Source organism: Corythoichthys intestinalis, chromosome 16 (genome assembly GCF_030265065.1).
Source record: "Corythoichthys intestinalis isolate RoL2023-P3 chromosome 16, ASM3026506v1, whole genome shotgun sequence".
NCBI classification, from domain to species: domain Eukaryota; kingdom Metazoa; phylum Chordata; class Actinopteri; order Syngnathiformes; family Syngnathidae; genus Corythoichthys; species Corythoichthys intestinalis.
Window position 1 is genome coordinate 24,342,260 of NC_080410.1, and position 23,699 is coordinate 24,365,958.

Sequence of the window (23,699 nt, forward strand, 5' to 3'; positions counted from 1 at the left end):
AACTACTTATTTTCCACAAAACCGCTACTATTACAAGAAACAATTTTTTGCCACAACATACATGATGTCATTAAAACTATACATCGTACTAGTGCTGCAGCGATTAACCGATGAACTCGAAGTAATTTGATTAGAAAAAAGATTGGAATTAATTTTTGCTGCTTCAAGTATTCGTTTAATTAAAGTGCCGTTGTAATTAGACATGTCCAGATCGATCAGGATGCCGATCGATCGGGTCCGATCACGTCATTTTCAAAGTCGGCAAAAAAATATCGGACATGCCTTTTTAATATATATATATTTTTTAAATTAAATTGTTTTCTAATTGTATTTAACGTTACAGACAAAATTTCTTGCACCCATCCAGAGTCTTTAGTTTTGGTTTAAAGATTGGTTCATAAAAACAACAAACATCCTCCCCTGCCATTTATTGTCGCACTCACAAAATGTGGCACCGAAAAAAACTGTTTATTTAACATGTTTATTGTTTACATATTTTATGGCACAGTGCTGATAAGCTTTGTTTTGATCCAAAGCAGTGGAACAATGTCATGTTGGACAATAAAAAAAGATACTTGGAGCAATTGAATTGAGTTTTATTCATTTTTTTCTTAATGGATTGCCAAAATGTATATGATCGGGAAAAATATCGGGAATTATTGGAATTGAATCGGGAGCAAAAAAAAAAAAAAAAGCAATCAGATCGGGAAATATCGGGATCGGCAGATACGCAAACTAAAACGATCGGATCGGGAGCAAAAAAACATGATCGGAACAAACCTAGTTGTAATGGTTTTTTTAGAAAGTGTTTGCATTTAGTTTTATTGATTTGTGTGGCTACACGGCCCTCTCGTGGCAACAGTGAAAATGACATAACTCATTTCACATGGCTGAATCCAGCAGCTCCCTGTTAAGACCAAAATAAGCTAAGTTTTTGTTTGAGCTAATCATTTTTTAAGTATTTCGTAATTTAATTTGTAGGTATATTTAGGTGTATTTTGTGGGAATATGTGTTTGAACCATTTGTTAAGAGCATTGTTTAACAAAAAAGAAAGAAAGAAACAAACAAACAAAAAACAACGTTAGCATTTTATAGCCTTAAAGCTAGCGGACTTTTGTTATGTAAGTTAGCCAATTGTTCTTTTGTTGTACTTAGTTCCTTATTTATTTATTTTTTTAAATACCGTTTAAGGCTCACCTCTAGTTACATTTTTTTATGTTTCTTATTCGATTACTTGATCATTTTAACTAACTAGTTTATCGATAAATCGGCTACTAAAATAATCGATAGCTGCAGCCCTACATCGTACTATTAAAATATTCTTACAAAAAGCATTGCATTTTGCTAAAAAACAATACAAATTCCATGAAGACTGCATACTGTACAAAATGCTCTAATCCTCCTGTATCGTTCCACAAAACACACTTCCTATTAAATAATTCACATTTCGCCCTTGTCCTCGATTTAGAGGAAGTCGCTTTTCACACGATGTTAATGAAAGGAAGAAGGCTCAACCTGAAGAGGAAGCCATTAAAACGCAAAAAAGTTAGGCTGGCAGAATCAGAGGTGGCACATGACAGCCTCTAGGGTGTTTCCCCCCCTCAAGGAATGAAAACTACACATTTGCAGTAAGAATTGTAGTTTCACCTCAAAGCCCTATTTCCCTACCAGGGAAATATAATATTTAGCTATGAAATGCAACATTTTGTCTGACAAATAATTCATAGTGCCAGTCAAAGGTTTGCGCACACCTTATTTCAATACGAGAAAACAACAATGTATCACCACTTAACTAGATTATTTCAATAACACTAGACATTTCCGTGTAACAAAAATATTTCACGATAATGCGGTAATCTGCCAGGAAAACTTTGACTCTTATGACAAATTTCACCTTTTCGCCATTAAAAATTACACGCAACAAGACAAAGAGACCCCGTTTTGCCACAATAAAAAAACAACACAAAACTTTCCTCATAATGTGAGATAGTCTCACAAAAAAAAAAAAAAAAAATCAATAAAAAGGAAATTTTGTTAAAAGTGTCACAAAAATCCAGATCTTGAAAACCTTAAAATATTCTTCCTTAACGAAGCTCCTTGGTCAATTAACCAGATTAAAAAAAACATTTTCTCTACTGATATTCAGTGAAAGGTCTCTTCCAGCCCCTCAAAAAAAAATGTTTCAGGTTTTTCATAACGAACATGTGACTATTTCCTCTAACAGTACAGTACAGTAAACAACTAAAATAGGTTTATCAAATGAAATTACTGTGAGTACTTTGGCATTATATTAGTGTTTCAGATGTGGTGTCATGCTTTGCCTTTAAAGGGCGTGACCAAGTGAGAAAAGTCAGGTGGTGATGTCCTGGCGCATGCTCTCAATTTGTTTTTTTTTTGGTTGACTGTTTGTCCCATTAATTAAACAACCAAAACTGCATCAGTAACTGGCTAACTATGACCATATTTGAGGCCATCACAGTGTGTTCATGGCACCTTTTGTAAAGGCGCTGTATCTGAAGCTCACATTTTGGCCCATAACAGGTATAAAATGTAGGTAAATTAATTAAATTAACATTCTAGCGCACATAAGAGAAAATGTTATTTCAATTTCATTTATGGCTACTTTTTGACAAATTGAAAATGAAAAAGAATTCCATTTCTGTTACTTCCAGTGGGTAAAAATAGCAAAGGAGTAGAAGATGAACCATCAAAGCAAAGCCTAGCGGCGGTTCTACAACAATACTGTTTTTTTTTAAAGAGCTGAGAGCTGCAACCTGTATGAAAAGTGGAGCTTTACGCACACACCGAGACAAATGCTGACGAGCCTTTAATCCCGACGGCCGCCGCGTCTGCCGACAACCCTCCCGGCCCCCCGGAGCCACCGCCCGGCCAAGAGGGAAATAAAAAGGCGGGTAATTCCTCAACTGACAGGTTCAAATGAGTGTAACTGCAGTGAGGTTTTACTAGGACGTGTTGTGCCTCTGTCAATATGAATGTCAGTTGAACCGGTTTCTCCATCATGGAAGTTGTACCGGATTAACGTTTTGCTGCGGCAAACCTGCTTCTCCACTCGTGGTGACCATAGCAGAGAAATATTTTCACTCATTCCAATTTGGCACACAGAATCTATAAAGTCACCATACAAGACACTTATTTTACTTAACTCCTCTGTTAGCACTAGTGGACATGTTTAACTCACTGGGTAAGGCCTCAGCTCAATAGTGACTTGAGTGAAGTTAAAGTTGTTTAGAGAATGGATGGATGGATGGATGGATGGCTGCAACAAACGTTTATTTTTATAATCGATTAATCGGACGGTTAATTAAACGAATAATCCATTAATTGGATAAATGTAATATTTTTCAAATACCGTAATTTCCCGAATATAACGCACACTTTTTTCCCCAAAATCAACTTGTAAATCCATGGGTGCGCATTATACACGGGTACATGGATGGAGACATTAATATACAGTATATATTATATACAGTGGGGAGAACAAGTATTTGATACACAGTCAATGGGAAAACCCATCGGTAGTGTATCAAGTAATTGTTCTCCCACTGTATATATCTAAAGACAGATTTTTTTTATTGACATGGCCATGTTGTGTTGAAGAAAACGTATGCGGCGATCTGTTGCCGACCATTACGGTACATGACGTCACCATTTTGTTTCGGTAATACTTGTTTCGGTAATACTACACTGATTAGTCGAATGATTTCATCTGTGTTAAATTCTGCTTTTTTCACTCTTCATAAAGCACAGAATTTAGTTTCTTAAACTCATTTGAGTCAATGTTTATTGCAACTCGGCAACTCGGACCATAACAAACGTAACACAACACAGAGTTCCTGTCTCCGTCAATTATATCTGTCCCTCGGGAAACTCAAACCCAAATAACAATAGTTCCTCTTGTTACAGTCCACAGCGATGAACTTTTTCAGTTTTCCGACTTCAGTCCCACTTTTATTTTACTGTATCAATACATGGAAGAAACATTTATTCATCACGATGAAACGAGCAAGTTATACAGCAGCCTTTAAAAGAAAAGTCACATCTGTTTTGTTTTCTCCTAGATTCTGGTAAATTGGAGAAGTTGTCATATTATATTATTACCTTAAATGTTGTCAGTTTATGGTAATGTTTTGAACTACCAATGTGCTATGCTTGTGCTGTGTTTCACCAGTCTGTAAAATGACATTTCTGTAGCTGTACACGAGCTCTGTTTTCTTTTATTCTTCTATTTATTGGTGCTAATATTAGGGTGAGCGTTATAAACGGGTACAATAATTTCTCCTAGATTTTACAAGTAAATTTGGGGTGCGCATTATACACGGGTGCGCCTTATATTCGGGAAATTACGGTACCTGTACAATTTACATTGAAGTTTTTTAGGCATGTTGTAAGTAACAATTTTCCCGTGATGACCACATCATTCATGCGGGTGTGTTGCTCCAGGTCGTCCACCCAGTGCTCCAGATCAGAGATGCGCCGGTCTTTCTCATTGTTTTGGATGCGCAAAAGTTTCACTTCCTCCAGTAGCGACAGTATCTGTTCCTGCTGCGCCCTGACAGCAGTCACATCACCAGCCAATGAGTTGAGGAAGGTTTTTAACTCCTCAAACTCCTCCGGGGTCTGGCTTTTCTTCGGTGGCATTTTGATGTCGTTTCCGCACACTTCATTCAGGAGTGGAGAAGACTCCGGTCCGACGCTTCCGCAGCTAGCTAACGTCAGCTAGCCCGCTGCGCTTGCTTGTGGTATCAAGCCCGTAAGACACGTTAAGGCTCCATAAAAAAACACCACATCTTCTGTCAGCCAGTTATTCGTGTTAGTTCAAAACAGACCACCGAAAAATACAAAAGTAAATGAAGGAAATGGCACAGCCAACATTTTCCAACAGCTCATGGACCGCGTGGACTTGCATACTGGAAGGAAGTAAGCTGTAACAATGAAGACAAAATGGATGACTATTTCCTACAAAAATAATATTATAGCTTCCTGACTGAACTGTAGTCTACAACTGTATCGATTATCAAATTCGTTGGCAACTAATTTATTAATCGATTGAAATCAATTTGTTGTCGCAGCCTTATTAAGAAGCTAGTTTAGACAGTAAGATGTCAGAAAATTGGCAAAAACGTGAATTGTTTTCCAAAGTAAAAGCAGATTTTTGATCATGTCCTACTTTGACTTAACAAATATATAATCTGATCATATTTACAACTGAGAAGTAATATGTATATTATATAATTTCAAGAATTCAGACAAGTTTAGGGTGAAGAAGGTCCTAAACAATTAGTTAATTATCAAACTTTTTGGTGATTAATTTGCTAATCGATTAGTTGTCGATTAAACGATCAATTGTTCCACCTCAAGATAGATGGATGGATGTTTTAGTCCATTTCTGTAAATTTAAATTTGAATCCGGACACAGTCACATACACACAGTGTCAATGCGAAGTGAACTGCTGAACTGAAAAGGAAATGTGGTCCATCAAGACATACAACACAACTGTTTTACAAAAGAAATAACAGTCAAAAGATCAAGAAAATAAACACTTTAAAAAAAATTTCACCTAACTTTGTCGGACGACTCAGCTGACAATCTTGTTTTTATGTGGGACAAAACTAGTAAATTGTACCCACTATATTACAAGTTTTAGCCACGCATTTTAGCACTTGACATATTGGGTATCATTCACCAACAGTGCTTAAAACGAACAAATGTAGACACCCCAAACCTGGATTTAACAAATGTTTCTACTTTAATTTGTGTATAAACTGTATACAAATTTAGAGAATCCTCAGACTGTGTGCTCGCCCCAATGAAGGGTCAGCTTTAAGAAAGAAAAAATGAAAGACAATTGCACATCTTAGCACTGTATTGAAAGTGGTGAAATAACTAATGATAATAACCTCAAGTGTGAACGAATGAATGTTAAGATTCCCATTAGTCTTTACCAGACTCCTCTTCCTTGAGTCCCTTCTAATTACAGTTGTGGAATGACAACTTTCAAGGCGACACTTTTAACAAGGTGCTGTGGGGGTCCATGAGCTGTCAGAGCTATGTGACCTAGAAGCAACCCAACCACCCCACCACCTTCAAATTTTCTCACCATTTAAGGCGTGGAGAAAAACACAGGAAGTGTGAAAAGTGGAGATTATGTGGGGTTGACAGTCTATGACTTTCGAGCATGTTCGTGGGAATTGCCGTCCGCTGGGTAGGTCATAGGACACAGGCGCTCACTTTACTTGGGGTTTAGGTCAGGCTGTGGGGGGTCGATCCTGAACGTGCACAGCTGGTATAAACATGTCCTTCGGAATGTTCAGCCAACTCCAAAAACCAAATATTTACAAGGCAAACTCACAAATACATCTAAATTATAATCCCACTGTGAATGACAAAAGTAACTAATTACTTAAGACAAGAGTAACACTATTTAAAAAAAAAAAACAAAAAAAACCTGACGACAGCCCAGTGCCAAAAGCACATCACCTAGCATCAAATCCCATGTTTATGGCTAGAAAAGCTTTTCACTGGAACGTTCAAATTATTATGTAGATCCAGATTTGTTTGATTTGGGAAACTGTAAGAGAGCCCGATAGAGTTATTTTCGTGAATTTTTAAGACTGGAGTGTACTGGAACAAAATATTTTACCATTAAAAAATCTACACTATATCCTTTGGAGAAAATAATATTTTCCTACAAACTATACTCTTTAACATATAGATTGCGTTTTGCAATAAATCTACTGTATATACAGTATATATATGTACTGTATATATACAGCATATAGATATATCATTCTTACAAGAAATTATATTTTTAAACAATTTTTTTTTTTTACTTGAAAACAAAACAGTTGTTTGTCAGAAACCTAGCTAATGCCAAAAACATGCTAGTTTTTGCCACTGAAGCTACATAGTTTGCGCAAAAATAAGTATCCTTTTCTAATAAAAACTACATAATTTGCCAGAATATTCAAGGCATTTTGTCACGAGAGGTAAATATTTTACCAAACACGAGATTATGCCATCAAAATGACAACGGCTACATATGTGAAAATGTCTGCAATTGAAAATGTAATTTTACATCTGCATGTTAGTTGTATGTATGTTCCATGACTATACATTTGTCATAAAAATGCTAGTGTTCACATCCTGAAATCAATATATACAAATACAATATGTGCTAGACACATGAATGTTCCGATCAATCACGTGACGTCATGCCACCGATGCGCCCTCTCCTTACCCTGAGCAGATTAGAGTCGCGGTGATGCCCAACGGGCATGACCGCTGGCGGGCCAGTGACACCGCGCAGAACTGCAACCCAGATGCAGCGAGGCTCAGGGGAGCTACAGTCTACTCCCACCGGGTTCTGAAAGCTCCAGTCGGACCCGGCTGGCGCGGGACAGGGGAGCATAGCGGCGGGCATGGGGTCAGGGCGGCGACGGTCACTCACATGCGCATTGCTAATCGAGCGCATGGGATAAAATCTCAGCAAAGCATCCAGGATTTCATTAGTCTTCCCTTTCCCATCTCCGGAAACTTTAATCCTGCATGGTAGTTTTGGAGAGAGTCTCTGGAGAGAGAGTGACAGCGTGGCCGCCCCGCTGGACTTCTGCATACAAAGCCACTGCGTCCACCCCCAAAGCACACACCCGACTTGTCTCCTCCCCGTTACCCTTCTTCAATGTGTATGGCTAAAACCTGCCAAATCCTCTCATTTCTGTCAGCAAGCCACCAGAAGTGAACTTCCACCATGCAGAAACAACTCATGTAATCCCAAAAAACATCATGCGGGACAGATGCTCTGGTGGCACGTGTGCTGCATGTGCGTGTGGATCTGGGTGGGTTCACTAAAGAGAAACAAAATGGTAGCAGGCGAGAGAGGAAAAGATCCCTATGTTGAAGGGACCTCCAAGGCAGCAGTCAAAGGTTTACAAGCACTTAGGGCACCATTGTATTCAGCCACAAAACAGTAGACTGCCATGAAAATTACATATTATGCCACAAAATGCCATTCATTCCAATGTCATTCTGCCATTCACTCAAAATATTTTGCCATTTTTCATTTCACTTATAAAGCCAAATGTTTCCTGACAACTTCAAATTCAATACAACACCATGTGGATCCCACAGTCTTATGCCGGAAACTATTCTTTCGCAAAAATGCTAAATTCATTCCACAAAAATGCTGAAAGTCAACTCAATTATATTCCTAGAAATGTTTCGAGTAAAATTTACACATGCTGCTATATTATTTTTTCGCCCGCAAAAAAAACTACGAGAAACATAAACATCTTTCCACAGTACCCACTTTACTAAAAGGTAACTTCCCAATCCAACATGCAAGCACGCACAGGCTCTCACACCTCCTTCCTGCCCCCCCACATTCAACTGACAAACTTGACAGCAAACCGTCAGGCATCCAGATTCTGACTTGGCTTCATACTATCTACTTACTGTATGTCTCATCTTCACATTAACAAGTTTAGTTCTGCTTAGTTCACACACAAATGTGTGAAAAACCTGACTATTTGTTCTGTTTCACTTCTAACATGACCCCAGAATGTGGAAAACTGTCTTCACCTGCACATTTTATGTCTTTAACACAGAATATACGGCTTGGGAAAAGGTCTACATTTGAGCAAGATCTCACTTGACTATGCTACATACTGCACAATTTGTCAAAAAATAAAATACGGGAGGAAAATTAACTTTTTAGGTGGGGAATTACAATTAATTACAGTGATCCCTCGTTACTTCACGCTTCAAACTTTGCGCCCTCAGTCCAGTGCAGATTTTTTTTTTCAATTAAAAAAAATTCAAAAATACTGATCGCCGATCGCGTTGTCTCAATCTCTCTCTCTCTCCCTCTCCCTGCTCTTTGTTCATCAGGCAGAGCACCGGAGTTGCTTATTAAAGTAAACAATGATTGACAGATGTTTAATGTTTGATCTTGCCACAGATGCCTGCTTCAAACTGCCACATGCGTCAATCATCGTTTAACTTGGCAAACAGTTGCTGTGGCAACTCATTGTGTGTAAGTGAGCAGCTTGAGCTAATTTGAGTGGATTCACTCAATGAAGCATTTAATAAAGCCAGGCATTTTTCTACTACTTTATTCATTGTCTAAGAATAACTCAGTGAGACAGTAACATGTTTAAAAATGATAATTATTACATTTGAAGTGCTTAAAAAACATTCATTAAAAAAATATATACATGTATTTATACATAAACGTTTTTTTTTTATTATACTTTGGGGGAGGAAAGGTGAAAAAACATCTCTTATATCTATCTCTTTCCAATGCTAAATCTGAATAAATACATTGAACACAAGAATATGAGTATTTTTAGGGAGGGGGGGTGTGGGGCACTACTTTGCAGTTTTTCCACTTATCGCAGCGGGTTCTGGTCCCCTTTAACCACAAAAAATGAGGGCTCACTGTAATTGATGTAATATGGTTGCACACGTATGTAAACGTAACTAAGCATTTTGGATGTGTTCACAACTAATCAATCACATTCAATTGCCCAGTAAATGTGATTCAGCACACAAATGACACCATCTAAAATGCCATTGACTAAATCCAAATAAAGTTCAGGTGGTTTAGAAGGATGTTCTAGTCCTTTTTGACTAGACATTTGAACTGGGGTGTGTGTACATAGATTTTCTTTCAAAAAAACAATGCACAGTCAATGCAGGTTTTCATTCAAACCTATCAAGAGAACACCTTTTCATCAGTCTGGTGTCTTACAAGTGGAATCAGTTAATTGCAATCAGATTCTGCTCGTTTCAGTAGAAACCTTATCGGTTAAACTGTCTGTGCTGGATCGGTTGGAATAAAAGCTTACACCTACAGCGTCCCTTGACGATGGGTTTGGACTAGGATATGAAATGAAAACTATATATTTTGCCAACAAAGTTCGACTTTTGTCTAGGTAAACTCTACTGGTGCACGATAATTATATCGGTCAAATAATAGGAATTATGACGTCATCCCGATAATTCCAATAACATTTATAATTGGACCGATAATATATACTGTTCTGGATTTACAGTTTACACACTTGTATGGGAAATTAGTTGACCATTTGCGGGGCATTGCTCCCACCTGCTGGTCACAATAATTCACTGCATCTATTTTTTTTCCCAGTAGTTTGGTTCAATCACATACACATTGCGGTGTCTACCGGTAGCATTGACAGTCGTGAATGCTTTCTGTTACGTTTCTGCCTCGGAAATATATGTAAGTATTAGGGCTGTCAAACGATTAAAATTTTTAATCGAGTTAATTACAGCTTAAAAATTAATTAATCGTAATTAATCGCAATTAATCGCAATTCAAACCATCTATAAAATATGCCATATTTTTCTGTAAATTATTGTTGGAATGGAAAGATAAGACAAGATGGATATATACATTCAACATACGGTACATAAGGACTGTATTTGTTTATTATAACAATAAATCAAGATGGCATTAACATTACTAACATTCTGTTAAAGGGATCCATGAATAGAAAGACTTGTAGTTCTTAAAAGATGAATATTAGTACAAGTTATAGAAATGTTATATTAAAACGCCTCTTAATGTTTTCGTTTTAATAAAATTTGTAAAATTTTCAATCAAAAAATAAACTAGTAGCCCTATTCTGTCCTCAATGTGTGTGAGTACACAAATTGACAGATAGCGAACATAAGTTCCAAAAAGAAATTAGACGGTGTGGCAAAGTTGCATGGGCTTTACTGAAGTCATCTCTTTTTGACAGGAGCACGTTTCTTGTATTTTTGTAAAACTGAAAATAACAAGGCAATGTGTTAATAACTTGCATAAATCACAAAATAATATAAAATGTATACACACGTGTCCATTTGAGCAGTAGCACTAGCCAATTAGCTCACAAGCATCTAACAATGTAACTGCATTTCACCATATATGTGAACAAACTCAAATACACATCATCAATAACTATCTAATGCTCATGAATATAAACAAAGGAGGAATATAACTCACAAGCAATGCATGTATTAGACACAAACAGTGTGATGGGGCTATGAGAACTGCCACTGAATACTGGATGCGGACGTTAGCTGGTCTGAATAGCACTGTCTATTAGTGTGAGTTCGCGTCGACATATAATCACGTCAGAAAAGCGCGCCGAAACCCAAATAATCAGCTGCACTGAATCGCCAGCAGAGGGCGACATTACGCCACATAACATATGCAAGTCACACCCAAGCGCCAGCAGAGGGCGGAAAAACTCCATAAAACACAATTAACAAGTTGGCCTTTCACTGTACTGACATTTAAATCTGTCTGAGCGGGCCTAGTGCGTTAATTGCGTCAAATATTTCAACGTGATTAATTTAAAAAATTAATTAACGCCCGTTAACGCGATAATTTTGACAGCCCTAGTAAGTATTTTATGTTTACTATAACATATGGATGTGCAATATATGTTTACTTTTGTGGTGAAGGGTAATATATACACAACTTCATAAGTTGTGTTATAGAAGCTAGCCAATGCTTTAGTAGCTCAAACTAGTGTACAACGCTAAACATATAATAGTTGTGTATGTACTGTAAGTGTATTTTGCTGTTTGTTGTATACTGAGTAATGAATATGTGTATTTTTCTGTTGTACTTTCACAATATTAAGACGAGTGTCTTCCCATAAAAGCAAGAAAAGACCAAGCCTTGTGGTTTATGGAAGTGCATTCATTCTTAGCTGGCTGTCGGGCAGTGCAGAAGTGAAACACACTGTTTTGTTCATGTCATTATAAAAATCTGGTGAGATCAAAGGCAAATCTATGTTGAATCCACCACTATTTGTTGTTGTTTTTTTGTTTTTTTTTAAACCTCCAGGTGTTCAAAAACTCAGGTTATACATTTTTAAAAATTATACATTTATCATCGGTTATCGATATCGGTATCGGCTTTGAGGAGCAGGAAGTTATCGATATCGGTATCGGTTTCAAAAAATGGATATCATGCACCCCTACTAAACTCAATATTTTATCATACATTTTTTTGTACCATAGAAGTTTTTAATAATTCAGCAATATAACAAAATGACAAATGTTTTTTGCCCCTCTCATATTTTTTTTAATTCTTATATATTTGTTAGTTTGATAAAACATTGTATTACGCCTTTTCTGGTAGCCATGCTTTTCAGCATTCTAAAGCCATTTTTCTTATAAGTACTACCCAATTGGGGCGAGAGTAAAAATCTAAAACATCCTGTGACTTTGTGTGCAAAACAACGGCTGGCACACACACACAATTAAGCAAATTCAGAGCTGACTGTAAATACACTTAGCTATGTAATTAAATCTGCCATAAAAGCAGCATGACTTTCAAGATTTGCCTACAACGCATTGTCATTGCTGAACTGCCCTTACTCAAGAAGATTAACTACAGTAGTGTAATGGGTTACTACAAACATCCAGTGAGTGGCGCTGTCGGGGCAGCGGCACGTGTGTCACTCAAACAGATTAGTTTGATGATAGCATGTAATCTCATAACATCACTGCTGGGCCAACAGATTTACAAAGACTCCCTCCTGCCTTTTTTTTTTGTTTGTTTTGAAACTGTGCTGGGCCTGAGTGTCAAGACTAAACAATGTGAGTTTTTTTTTCTCAATGTGCCGCCACACATACATGAAACAATTTGTTTGTCTTTGAATAAGTAATAAATATATTTGCGATGAAATGTTCAATAAATTTAGTATTTTGAACAGTTTTTTATTCACTGAAAGAAAACACACAAGGCTGAATACACAGACAAGGCTGCACTCCTCTTTAAAATAAACTGATGTATTTTAAGACAAAAGAACTGTTGTTTGATAGAACAATGTCTACATGCTGCCATAGCCCTTTCATAGCGCATTAAGCCCCAAAACTATTTTTAATTTGTCCGTTTTACCCTGGAGACCCCAGTTTTTTGACACCGAGCAACCACTTTTGTTTCAACCCAGCCATAAAAAGGTAAATAATTATATTTATTATTAGAAATGTCTATCATTTTTAGCTTAGAATAAATAATTGCTGTCTAATATTTAGTAAAAAAAAAAAACGACTTTAAAAAATTATTCATTCGCATTTTTAAACTTTTAAACAAATTACGTCATAATGAAAAAAATAGTGTTTGTAAATAGACCACAGATATCTACCTCATAACTATCGCTTGATTGTATTTTTTTCTTTGTTACTGTCGCATTTTCGCAATATTTTAGATGATAAATAATCTATCCAAACAAAGACAAATTAGAAAAAAAAAAAAAAACGTTTAAAAGAATAAATATTTGAAAAGGAAAATTTCGACCACTCCTTGATGTCTGGCATTTCTGCATTGCGACCCTTGTTATATTACCGTGTTTCACTCATAAAATCCCCAAAATGTCTGGCCGTAGCCATTCACAGCTGTGTCTTGACACACGAAGAGACATGCTACAAGAAGTTTTTGGATCAAAACAAGGTAAGTGCGTGATAATATCTCGTTAAAATCATGGTCTCTTTAATTATGCTCTCTCATGCCCTCACCTTGAGTTAGGGTTGGATTTTTTTTTTTTTTATTGCCCTCCTGTTCAAAATCTTTCTTCCCCCAGAAAATTGAGATTTTAAGCTTTCCAAGGATGTATGACACATGCTTATAAGACAATTTTGAAATCTGGCCAAATTGGGGGTCTCAGAGCGGAACTTCAGGTCACCTGAGTGTTTTCCACCATATTTAGTAATAGGTACTTGGTAAATGAATTTGAATACTATAATTCAAAAAAGAAATTCAATAATGACATACATAATGGACAGTTGTATGTTTCGACCAGCTAACTAACTTTATAGACTATCTTGCAGTATCTTAGAGATTATGTGGCGCTTCTAAAACTGTCCAAACAATAACAACAATACTATTACAGCACCGGAGAAAGAAAGTGTCCGTTTCTCCGTCTAGAGTCTAGACAGACATTATTGATAATCTGTCCACAAACCAACCAAGCAAGGGCCTTGGGTGCAAAGTGGACGCAGCTGTTTAAAGCGGGTTAATTTTAACTGTAATCTCCACTAAATCCACCCCGCAGCCCCCCAACACACACATACATTCAATCCGCTGGTCAAACCGGCTGCATATGCAGGATGTAGTTTGCTGCAGGCGGCCACTAGAGGGAAGCCACCACTGGGACACATGACTGTTAGAACTGTGTCAATTGACAGTTACTAATGGACAGTGCCATGGATAAACTACACAAGTCACAGCTGCTGGAAAAGACCTCTAGAATCTCACATGCCAGAGCAGGTGCAGTCTGAACATGCGTGCCAAGGGTGACATAGCTGAGGGGAGGTGGGTGGTCTGCCATAGTGTACCTTTATATTGAACAGGGGAACATACATTGGGGCAAATAAGTATTTAGTCAACCACCAATTGTGCAAATTCTCCTACTTGAAAAGATTAGAGAGGCCTGTAATTGTCAACATGTGTAAACCTCAACCATGAGAGACAGAATGAGGAAAAAAAACAGAAATCACATTGTTTGATTTTTAAAGAAATTATTTCCAAATTAGATTGGAAAATAAGTATTTGGTCACTTACAAACAAGCAAGATGTCTGGCTGTCAAAGAGGTCTAACTTCTTCTAACAAGGTCTAACGAGGCTCCACTCGTTACCTGTATTAATGGCACCTGTTTTAACTCATTACCGGTATAAAAATACATCTGCCCACAACCTCAGTCAGTCACACTCCAAACTCCACTATGGCCAAGACCAAAGAGCTGTCGAAGGACACCAGAGACAAAATTGTAGATCTGCACCAGGCTGGGAAGACTGAATCTGCAACAGGTAAAACTCTTGGTGTAAAGAAATCAACAGTGGGAGCAATTATTAGAAAATAGAAGACATACAAGACCACTGATAATCTCCCTCGATCTGGGGCTCCATGCAAGATCTCCCCAAGTGGCGTCAAAATGATAACAAGAACGGTGAGCAAAAATCCCAGAACAACACGGGGGGACCTAGTGAATGACCTACAGAGAGCTTGGACCACAGTAACAAAGGCTACTATCAGTAACACAATGCGCCGCCAGGGACTCAAATCCTGCACTGCCAGACGTGTCCCCCTGCTGAAGAAAGTACACGTCCAGGCCCGTCTGCCGTCCGCTAGAGAGCATTTGGATGGTCCAGAAGAGGACTAGGAGAATGTGTTATGGTTAGATGAAACCAAAATAGAACTTTTTGGTAGAAAGACAGGTTCTCGTGTTTGGAGGAGAAAGAATACTGAATTGCATCCGAAGAACACCATACCCACTGTGAAGCATGGGGGTGGAAACATCATGCTTTGGGGCTGTTTTTCTGCAAAGGGACCAGGACGACTGATCTGTGTTAAGGAAAGAATGAATGGGGCCATGTATCGAGAGATTTTGAGTGAAAATCTTCCAACAGCAAGGCCATTGAAGATGAGGCGTGGCTGGGTCTTTCAGCATGACAATGATCCCAAACACACAGCCAGGCCAACAAAGGAGTGGCTTCGTAAGAAGCATTTCAAGGTCCTGGCGTGGCCTAGCCAGTCTCCAGATCTCAACCCCATAGAAAATCTGAGGAGGGAGTTGAAAGTCCGTGTTGCCCAACGACAGCCCCAAAACATCACTGCTCTAGAGGAGATCTGCAGGGAGGAATGGGCCAAATACCAGCAACAGTGTGTGAAAAGCTTGTGAAGAGTTACAGAAAATGGCCTCCGTCATCGCCAACAAAGGGTACATAAGAAATTATTGAGATGAACGTTTGGTATTGACCAAATACTTATTTTCCACCATGATTTGCAAATAAATTCTTTAAAAATCAAACAATGTGATTTTCTGTTTTTTTTTTTCCACTTTCTGTCTCTCATGGTTGAGGTTTACCCATGTTGACAATTACAGGCCTCTCTAATATTTTCAAGTGGGAGAAGTTGCACAATTAGTGGTTGACTAAATACTTATTTGCCCCACTGTAACATTGAAAAAATGTACCACCCTCACCTTCTTACTGTTGAGATTAAAGAGAACCACCTGATCATGTGTGTCACAAATTATGCATGCATTATTGTATGAGTGTGTGCGGTTTGGTATGTGTGGGTCATCAGCCTATTTGAGTCTCAGGGGCAAACAATTAGCTAAACTGCTTCAATCACAGTAAAGTCAAAGGAAAGGGGGATTCAAACAACTAACCTATTGACATAAGAAATAGTCATTGTTACTTTGTCCCGCTACAGGTTGAAATTTTGCACTTTTGAAATGAAATATCTGTTAAGAAACCTTGTAAGAAACATGAAAGTACACTGACAATGGTGTATTCTGTTCTTTAATTTCAATCGCTATGGATAAGAAACCCAGTCAAATAACTTGAAACCTAATTAGGTATCAAATAAAAGCAATATGTGCTTGCCAGATGTTGTGGACCATCTGGAAAGGTGGGAGTAAGTTTGTTGAGGGGGATCATCAGCTGCATAACAAGGTCAGAAGTTGGCAGGAGAAGGCGACCGTGACACACATTCCCTCACAGACACGCTCCAATTAGCTCCCGTACGTGTCATCCTCCCTTCAGCCTTTACGGCAAACTCCTGACTGATTTTTCCGCAGCAGGAAAACCAAGTCCGTGACAAGCGAGAGCCAGAATCTCGGGATGTTGATAAATGATTTAACGCTGAGGCGGTATCACTAATTTATTCTGTGAGCTGAAACCATTCCGAGCGCCCATGACTCACTATTTCATGAGTGATTTTTTTTTTTTTTTTAAATCCCAAACAATCCATTGGAAAAGAAGCTGGTTTGTGATGTGGAAAGATAATAACGGAAACAAACGCATCCCAAAAAAATCTGCTATTCTTAAAAGGGAAGATGAGGCTCCGTGTTAGGCTAACAAGCGAGTTTTGTCTTTTTCTATCCAGGTGTACAGCAAAACGGGGAAATAACAGATAACCATTCGCAGTGCTGAGAATAGCGCGACACCATTTGTGGCCATACGAAGGAACTTATCGAGGAAATTCACAGCTGATTAATTTGCCGACTATTGCTTTTTAGCAGCTTTACTTCCTGCGGCGCTGACGGCATTTGGAAAGGAGAGAGCACCCCCCGCCCTCTTTCTTCTGTGCCGTATCCCGCTTCATCTCCCGTGTGCCGACCACAGCCACTGGGAGCAATCAGAGCGGTCACGTCTGAGCTGCAGTAAGAGCCCTCCTCCCTCCCTCCATCCATCGTCCTCCCTTTCTCCTCTTTCTACACCCTCCTCCCTTCTGCATCTGGTCAAAGGCCGGCCTTCACCCGCGCCCAGAGGCCTGCATGTACAGAATTAGCTCTTCCCCGCCTCAGTGTAATTACACCGGCGAGATTATAAGTTTGGTGCTCGGCGGTGACGTCACTCGTACGGATGAGAATGGGGCGTGGCCAACAAAGATGGTGCCCCAGTGTTTATTAGAGCGAGCGACATGGCCCGCCTGGAGTTTCCATTTGAGCTCATCTGGTTTCTGCATTCCTGCCATGCATCAGCGCTCCGAAGTCGTACTGAGGAGGTGCGCTGAGGCCATTTAGGGAGTTCTCAAAGATGTTTAACGCACTCAAAGTTCCACCCGGTGCAAATGCACATTAAGTGGTTCCTAAATCCATCTGGTTCACCTTCTAAAAGGACCCAAGAGTCCTTTTTTCCCTTCCAAATGTCACCTCTCAATGACTCTGTGCACTCACAGTAGCTCCTTTGAAGGTTTCCGGGTAATCAGAATATGTCGTATACGATCATTCAGTCAACATAAATCAATTGCAGAAGCAGCCTGGAGGTTCCTAAATCAGATCTTCCAGTGAGTCTAATCCTGATTTGATTCAATATTAGTGAACCTGAGAACCTGGAGCGACAGGGTAAGAAGCCAGACTTTGCAGCGCTTCGTTTTAGATCGTATAGATTTGGAGTTGTTCGGGATGAAGACATTGCACAGTTTTATCTATCATCTTGAGACTAGACATAGACAATTTGTTCCTCTCAAACAAATGTAATAATTCCCAAAGGCTTCACGATGGCAGGGATAAGGCCAATCTAAAAAACATCATGGTTTTAATCACACAGCATCCCAAGTCGAACTCTTACAGTCAGCAAGTTACGATAACGGTCATAGAACTAATTAAACTCATAATTCAACGTAACGGCTGTATCCTATCCTCTTACATTGTGTCGCACTGCTACAAAGTCACCCTATGTCACAGAGTTATCCAGCTATGTTGCATTTGAAATAGGAGCCAGATCAAGTTTTACCATACCAAACCGTATCATGGTAAACTAGATGGAAACGTAGGGCTCAGGCGAAAGAGTCTTGCGGGGGTTCGACAAGATGTCAATCCTAGAAGCAATGGGTGACCTTTTCTGGTGTAATGTAATAAAGATCTCTTTATGCCTCGTCACTCCGAGTTAGCCGTCGTTTAGCATGGGTCTTAGCACAAACCCCCCAAAGACAGAAACTGTCCTCTGTGGTGCCATGACTGCTTTCATCCCTTAAGATATATGCCTCATCCCACACATACTGAGTGCCAACTGCACAGGGAGTATTTTAGAGTAGATGTGCATGAAACAAACCTTTTAAGGTGCACAGGATCATGGCGGTCGCTTTACAGGGAAGATTTTGCTTCTTACGAGCAGATGAATCTGAACTAAAACGCTGGAATGTGCACGCGGATGGGAGAAAAATACTGCACTGGAAAGAAGAAGACCAAAGAAGGCAAACATAGAATGAGATCAAAGCCACCATTCAAAGGGAAAAAGCCAGCAAGGTAGCAAATTAAATCCATCCACTTGGGTTCTTTTTTTTAAGCCGTATTTGCAGTAAAAAACAACTTGCCAAGTTGCCAATACGAATGCGAAAGAAACGTCCACCTAATAAGAAATAATGACTTTGGACATGTTCTGGTAAACGGCAGGAACATTCTGGTTCATTTAAAGGCCATTGTGATCAAATTTGAGCCTCTCGTCTATTTTGTGGACACTTCTGTCAAGTTTGCCTGAAGAAAATTCTGGTCTACTTTTGGCCTAATGCACTAATATTGGGAAATTTTGCTCAATTTTTTGAAAAATCCTACTCCAAGTTGGAGACATCCTGATCACTTACACCTAATAGACAGAAGCAATGACAAATTAACCAATCAGTTTAGGAAATTTTACCGAAAAAATATGCACAGTATAACGGAGATGACACGTCTGGATTCAAATACCAAACTGGAAAGGGCACAAACGGTATAATGCGAGCACTTTTTAGTACGCAGACAAAGGCGGTATTGTGATGTAGACGCCTGTGCTAGCTTCTCTGTGGCTTTTTGTTAGCTTCCCCCTAATCTCCATCTCATGACTCGGACTGTCAAAACAGTCCACAATGAACAACAACAAGAACAACAAGAGTAGATATTGTTGAGTCCCTTTACTTCACCTGTCTGTTATCTTGCAGCACAATTTCCCCACCTGTTGCATTACTGTTTGTGCATCTTTCTCTGGCTATGACTCATTGGGATTCTCTTCATTCCCACTTCCTACTCACCCTCCTCTGCTGACATTCCAGTTGAGACCACAATGTTCCTCAAAAGCCCAGAAGGGGATTTCACACTCATTCAGACTCTAAGTACCCATGATGCTGAGACAACAAGAAAGTGCTGATTGCTTAGTTTTTGTGAAAGAAGGTCAGGATGACCATAAAGGATCCGAATCTCCTTAAAATGGATCCTGGTAGTCCTCACCTTACACCTGTAGACAGACAGAAACACAAAGCGACAGTCAACTGCACGCTTCCGAACAAGACCAGACCTGTTTTCCTTCCCGGAATATATTGAATAGCATCATCTCTCCAAGACGTTAACTCCTGGTATAAACGAGGGATATTTTTTTTCCTTTTCACCTGACTTCTACGGGAATAATTTCAAAAATACTGTCTGGCTCATGAATCGATACACAGCCATTAGAAGCTTGGAAGAGCAGTCCAACAACAATGGCCGCTCGGCGCGAGTCAACAAGGTCGATGACGACGGATGTCCTTCGGCACGACCGCAACACCAGCTGGTGTCAAGGACCTCCCCGTGCAAACACCGCAGACCAAGGACAATAACAGAGCTGCACACAAACAGTGTGTGTGCGTGTGTTCCATGTCCACAAACAATTTCCATCAAATTCAATTTAACTTTTAAGTAATGTCTTATGGAGTGCGGTCCTAACATGAATGCATCTATCCACACAAGGCTTGGCAGGTTGGATCAATAGCTTTTTACATCCAGGCGTTGGCGAGCAGGGCGTGGTTGAAGGCCGTAAAACTGCACTCACTGATGCCGCAGTGGAGCACAAATGTCGGGAAACCAGGGAGTGCTGTTATGGACATCTCAATCTAGATTCTCTCAGGCAGCAAGAGAAAGGTTCAATTAGCAACATGAAATCTTGTAGGCATGCAGTGTACAGTGGGGCAAATAAGTATTTAATCAACCACCAATTGTGCAAGTTCTCCTACTTGAAAATATTACAGAGGCCTGTAATTGTCAACATGGGTAACCTGAACCATGAGAGACAGAATGTGGAAAAAAAACAGAAAATCACATTGTTTGATTTTTAAAGAATTTATTTGCAAATCATGGTGGAAAATAAGTATTTGGTCAATACCAAAAGTTCATCGCAATACTTTGTTATGTACCCTTTGTTGGCAAAAAGGAGGCCAAACGTTTTCTATAACTCTTCACTCTTCGCTTAGTGTAAAGAAGTCAACTGTGGGAGCAATTATTAGAAAATGGAAGACATAAAAGACCACTGATAATCTCCCTCGATCTGGGGCTCCATGAAAGATCTCAACCCGTGGCGTCAAAATGATAACAAGAACGGTGAGCAAAAATCCCAGAACCACACGGTGGGTCCTAGTGAATGACCTACAGAGAGCTGGGACCACAGTAACAAAGGCTACTATCAGTAACACAATGCGCCGCCAGGGACTCAAATCCTGCACTGCCAGACGTGTCCCCCTGCTGAAGCCAGTACACGTCCTGGCCCGTCTGCGGTTCGCTAGAGATTTGGATGATCCAGAAAAGGACTGGGAGAGTGTGTTATGGTCGGGTGAAACCAAAATAAAACTTTTTGGTAGACACACAGGTTCTCGTGTTTGGAGGAGAAAGAATACTGAATTGCATCCGAAGAACACCATACCCACTGTGAAGCATGGGGGTGGAAACATGCTTTGGGGCTGTTTTTCTGCAAAGGGACCAGGACGACTGATCTGTGTAAAGGAAAGAATGAATGGGGCCACGTATGGAGAGATTTTGAGTGAAAATCTCCTTCCATCAGCAAGGGCATTGAAGATGAGACGTGGTTGGGTCTTTCAGCACGACAATGATCCCAAACACACAGCAACAAAGGAGCATTTTAAGGTCCTGGAGTAGCCTAGCCAGTCTCCAGATCTCAACCCCATAGAAAATCTGTGGAGGGAGTTGAAAGTAAGTGTTGCCCAACGACAGCCCCAAAACATCACTGCTCTAGAGGAGATCTGCATGGAGGAATGGGCCAAAATACCAGCAACAGTGTGTGAAAAGCTTGTGAAGAGTTACAGAAAACGTTTGGCCTCTGTATTGCCAACAAAGGGTACATAACAAAGTATTGAGATGAACTTTTGGTATTGACCAAATACTTATTTTCCACCATGATTTGCAAATACATTCTTTAAAAATCAAACAATGTGATTTTCTGTTTTTTTTTCCACATTGTGTCTCTCATGGTTAAGGTTACCCATGTTGACAACTACAAGCCTCTCTAATATTTTCAAGTGGGAGAACTTGCACTATCAGTGGTTGACTAAATACTTATTTACCTCACTGTAGATCTAGTAACAAGCATGTCCTTGCTAGCACCAAGAAATTCTTGTTTTGTTTTTAACCGTTTTAAAAACTGAAATATCTTTTTACTTGTGCTTTACTTCTATTTCTTTCAGATCTTTGGGGGAGGTCAAAATTGGTTCTTGCTGATTTTAACATGTGAAACACATTGTGTTACCTAATGTTGAAATGTGCTATACAAATAAACTTGCCTGGCCAAAGTAGGACTGAGCGAAACGGCCCAAATAAAAATTTGATTTGCGATATTTTCCAATTTTTTCTCCTCCTGCTTTTTAAAGGAGACAATTAAAAAAAAAAAAAAAAAAAGAGCTTAACATACATTTAACCCATTGGCTGCCATTGACCACACTAGACATTTTGCCTGGGAGGGGCAAATGAATGAATCAATTGGAAGTCTAGCATCATCAGTGGCACTGAGATATTAGCGTTTACAGCCAATTTTCCGAGTTTACATGAATTAAATGAAGACGAATTGATATTCAATTCTGTTTTTTTGCTCTTAGCTTGTGAAGGGTTACAGAAAACGTTTGGCCTCCATTATTGCCAACAAAGGGTACATAACAAAGTATTGAGATGAACTTTTGGTATTGGCCAAATACTTATTTTCCACCATGATTTGCAAATAAATTCTTTAAAAATCAAACAATGTGATTTTCTGTTTTTTTTCCCCACATTCTGTCTCTCATGGTTGAGGTTTACCCATGTTGACAATTACAGGCCTCTCTAATATTTTCAAGTGGGAGAACTTGCACAATTAGCGGTTGACAAATACTTATTTGCCCCACTGTATATCATGAGGAGACCAATTAGAAATGTTTTAAGGAGTCCACGCAGGAAAAAAAAGACACTGGAGGGCTGCTATATTAAGGAAGCATTTTTAGCTCTTTTAGACTTCCCAGTCTCCCTACAAAGACGAATATAATCGTGTTATTATTATTGCAACCAGATCTGAACCAAATGCACGGTTCCTAACTTATTTTCATCTTGAGCCACATCAAAGATATGGTTTCCCTCAGATTACTGTGATGACTGTGAACATCATGAAATGTATAATTACTTCAACATTCACTGTAAACAATAGAAAGGGAATTCTATTCTTATTAGATTGTTTTTAAAAAACGAATTGAGTTTGAAATCATTAGTCATTGAAAGTAGTGACTACTATTATTCACTTTACCAACCCCTATTCCGATAAAGTTGGGATGTTGTATGAAAGTTAATGAAAAACAATCGTGATTAGCAGATACTTTTGAAACTGTATTTACCGTAATTTTCGGACTACAACTCCCGCTACTTTTTTTCCATCATTTTGAATCCTGCGGCTTATAGTCCAGTGCATCTTATTTGATTATTTATTTGGGTTAATATGTAACACTTTATTAGACAGCGGCGCCATAAGACTGTCAAACGACAGTCATAATTATGACATGGCACTATCATGAGCATTACTGAATGCTTATGACAGCAGTCATTAAGTGTCATCAGGCAAATTATGTCACTAACTCCATTTATGTCCAGCTCGGATCTTTAAAATCCATTCAAAAGTGACATAATTTTTCGGATAACACTAAATGACATCTGTAATAAGCATTCATTAATGCTCATGACTGTTTCATAATTATGTAAGGGTGTAACGGTAGACAGAAATCTTGGTTCGGTACGTACCTCGGTTTTGAGGTCACTGTTCAGTTCATTTTCGGTACAGTAAGAAATCAACATGCAAAATATAAATGTGCTAGTTGTTTATTACACACCTTTGTGCTTTCAACAATAGGAACATTAGCCTATACAAAGCTAGAATTCTGCTCAAAAAGTAGCGGGTAT

General features: G+C 39.0%; 1 protein-coding gene across 8 annotated transcripts in view; it reads right to left on the reverse strand.

Annotated features, from left to right (window-relative positions):
* arhgap23a (Rho GTPase activating protein 23a) overlaps positions 1–23,699 on the reverse strand; it is a 120,080-nt gene that overhangs the window by 51,438 nt on the left and 44,943 nt on the right. For 3 of the 8 annotated variants that reach the window (XM_057817840.1, XM_057817841.1, XM_057817842.1), the window contains exon 1: positions 7,261–7,634. The exons of 2 other annotated variants lie outside the window; for them this stretch is intronic. In XM_057817840.1, coding sequence (XP_057673823.1) covers positions 7,261–7,494 — 234 coding nt within the window. In that variant the 5' untranslated portion in view covers positions 7,495–7,634. Of the gene's footprint in view, positions 1–2,806; positions 2,945–7,260; positions 7,730–23,699 lie in introns of those variants that run through there. 3 more of the 8 variants (XM_057817844.1, XM_057817843.1, XM_057817845.1) reach the window with 3 other exon arrangements.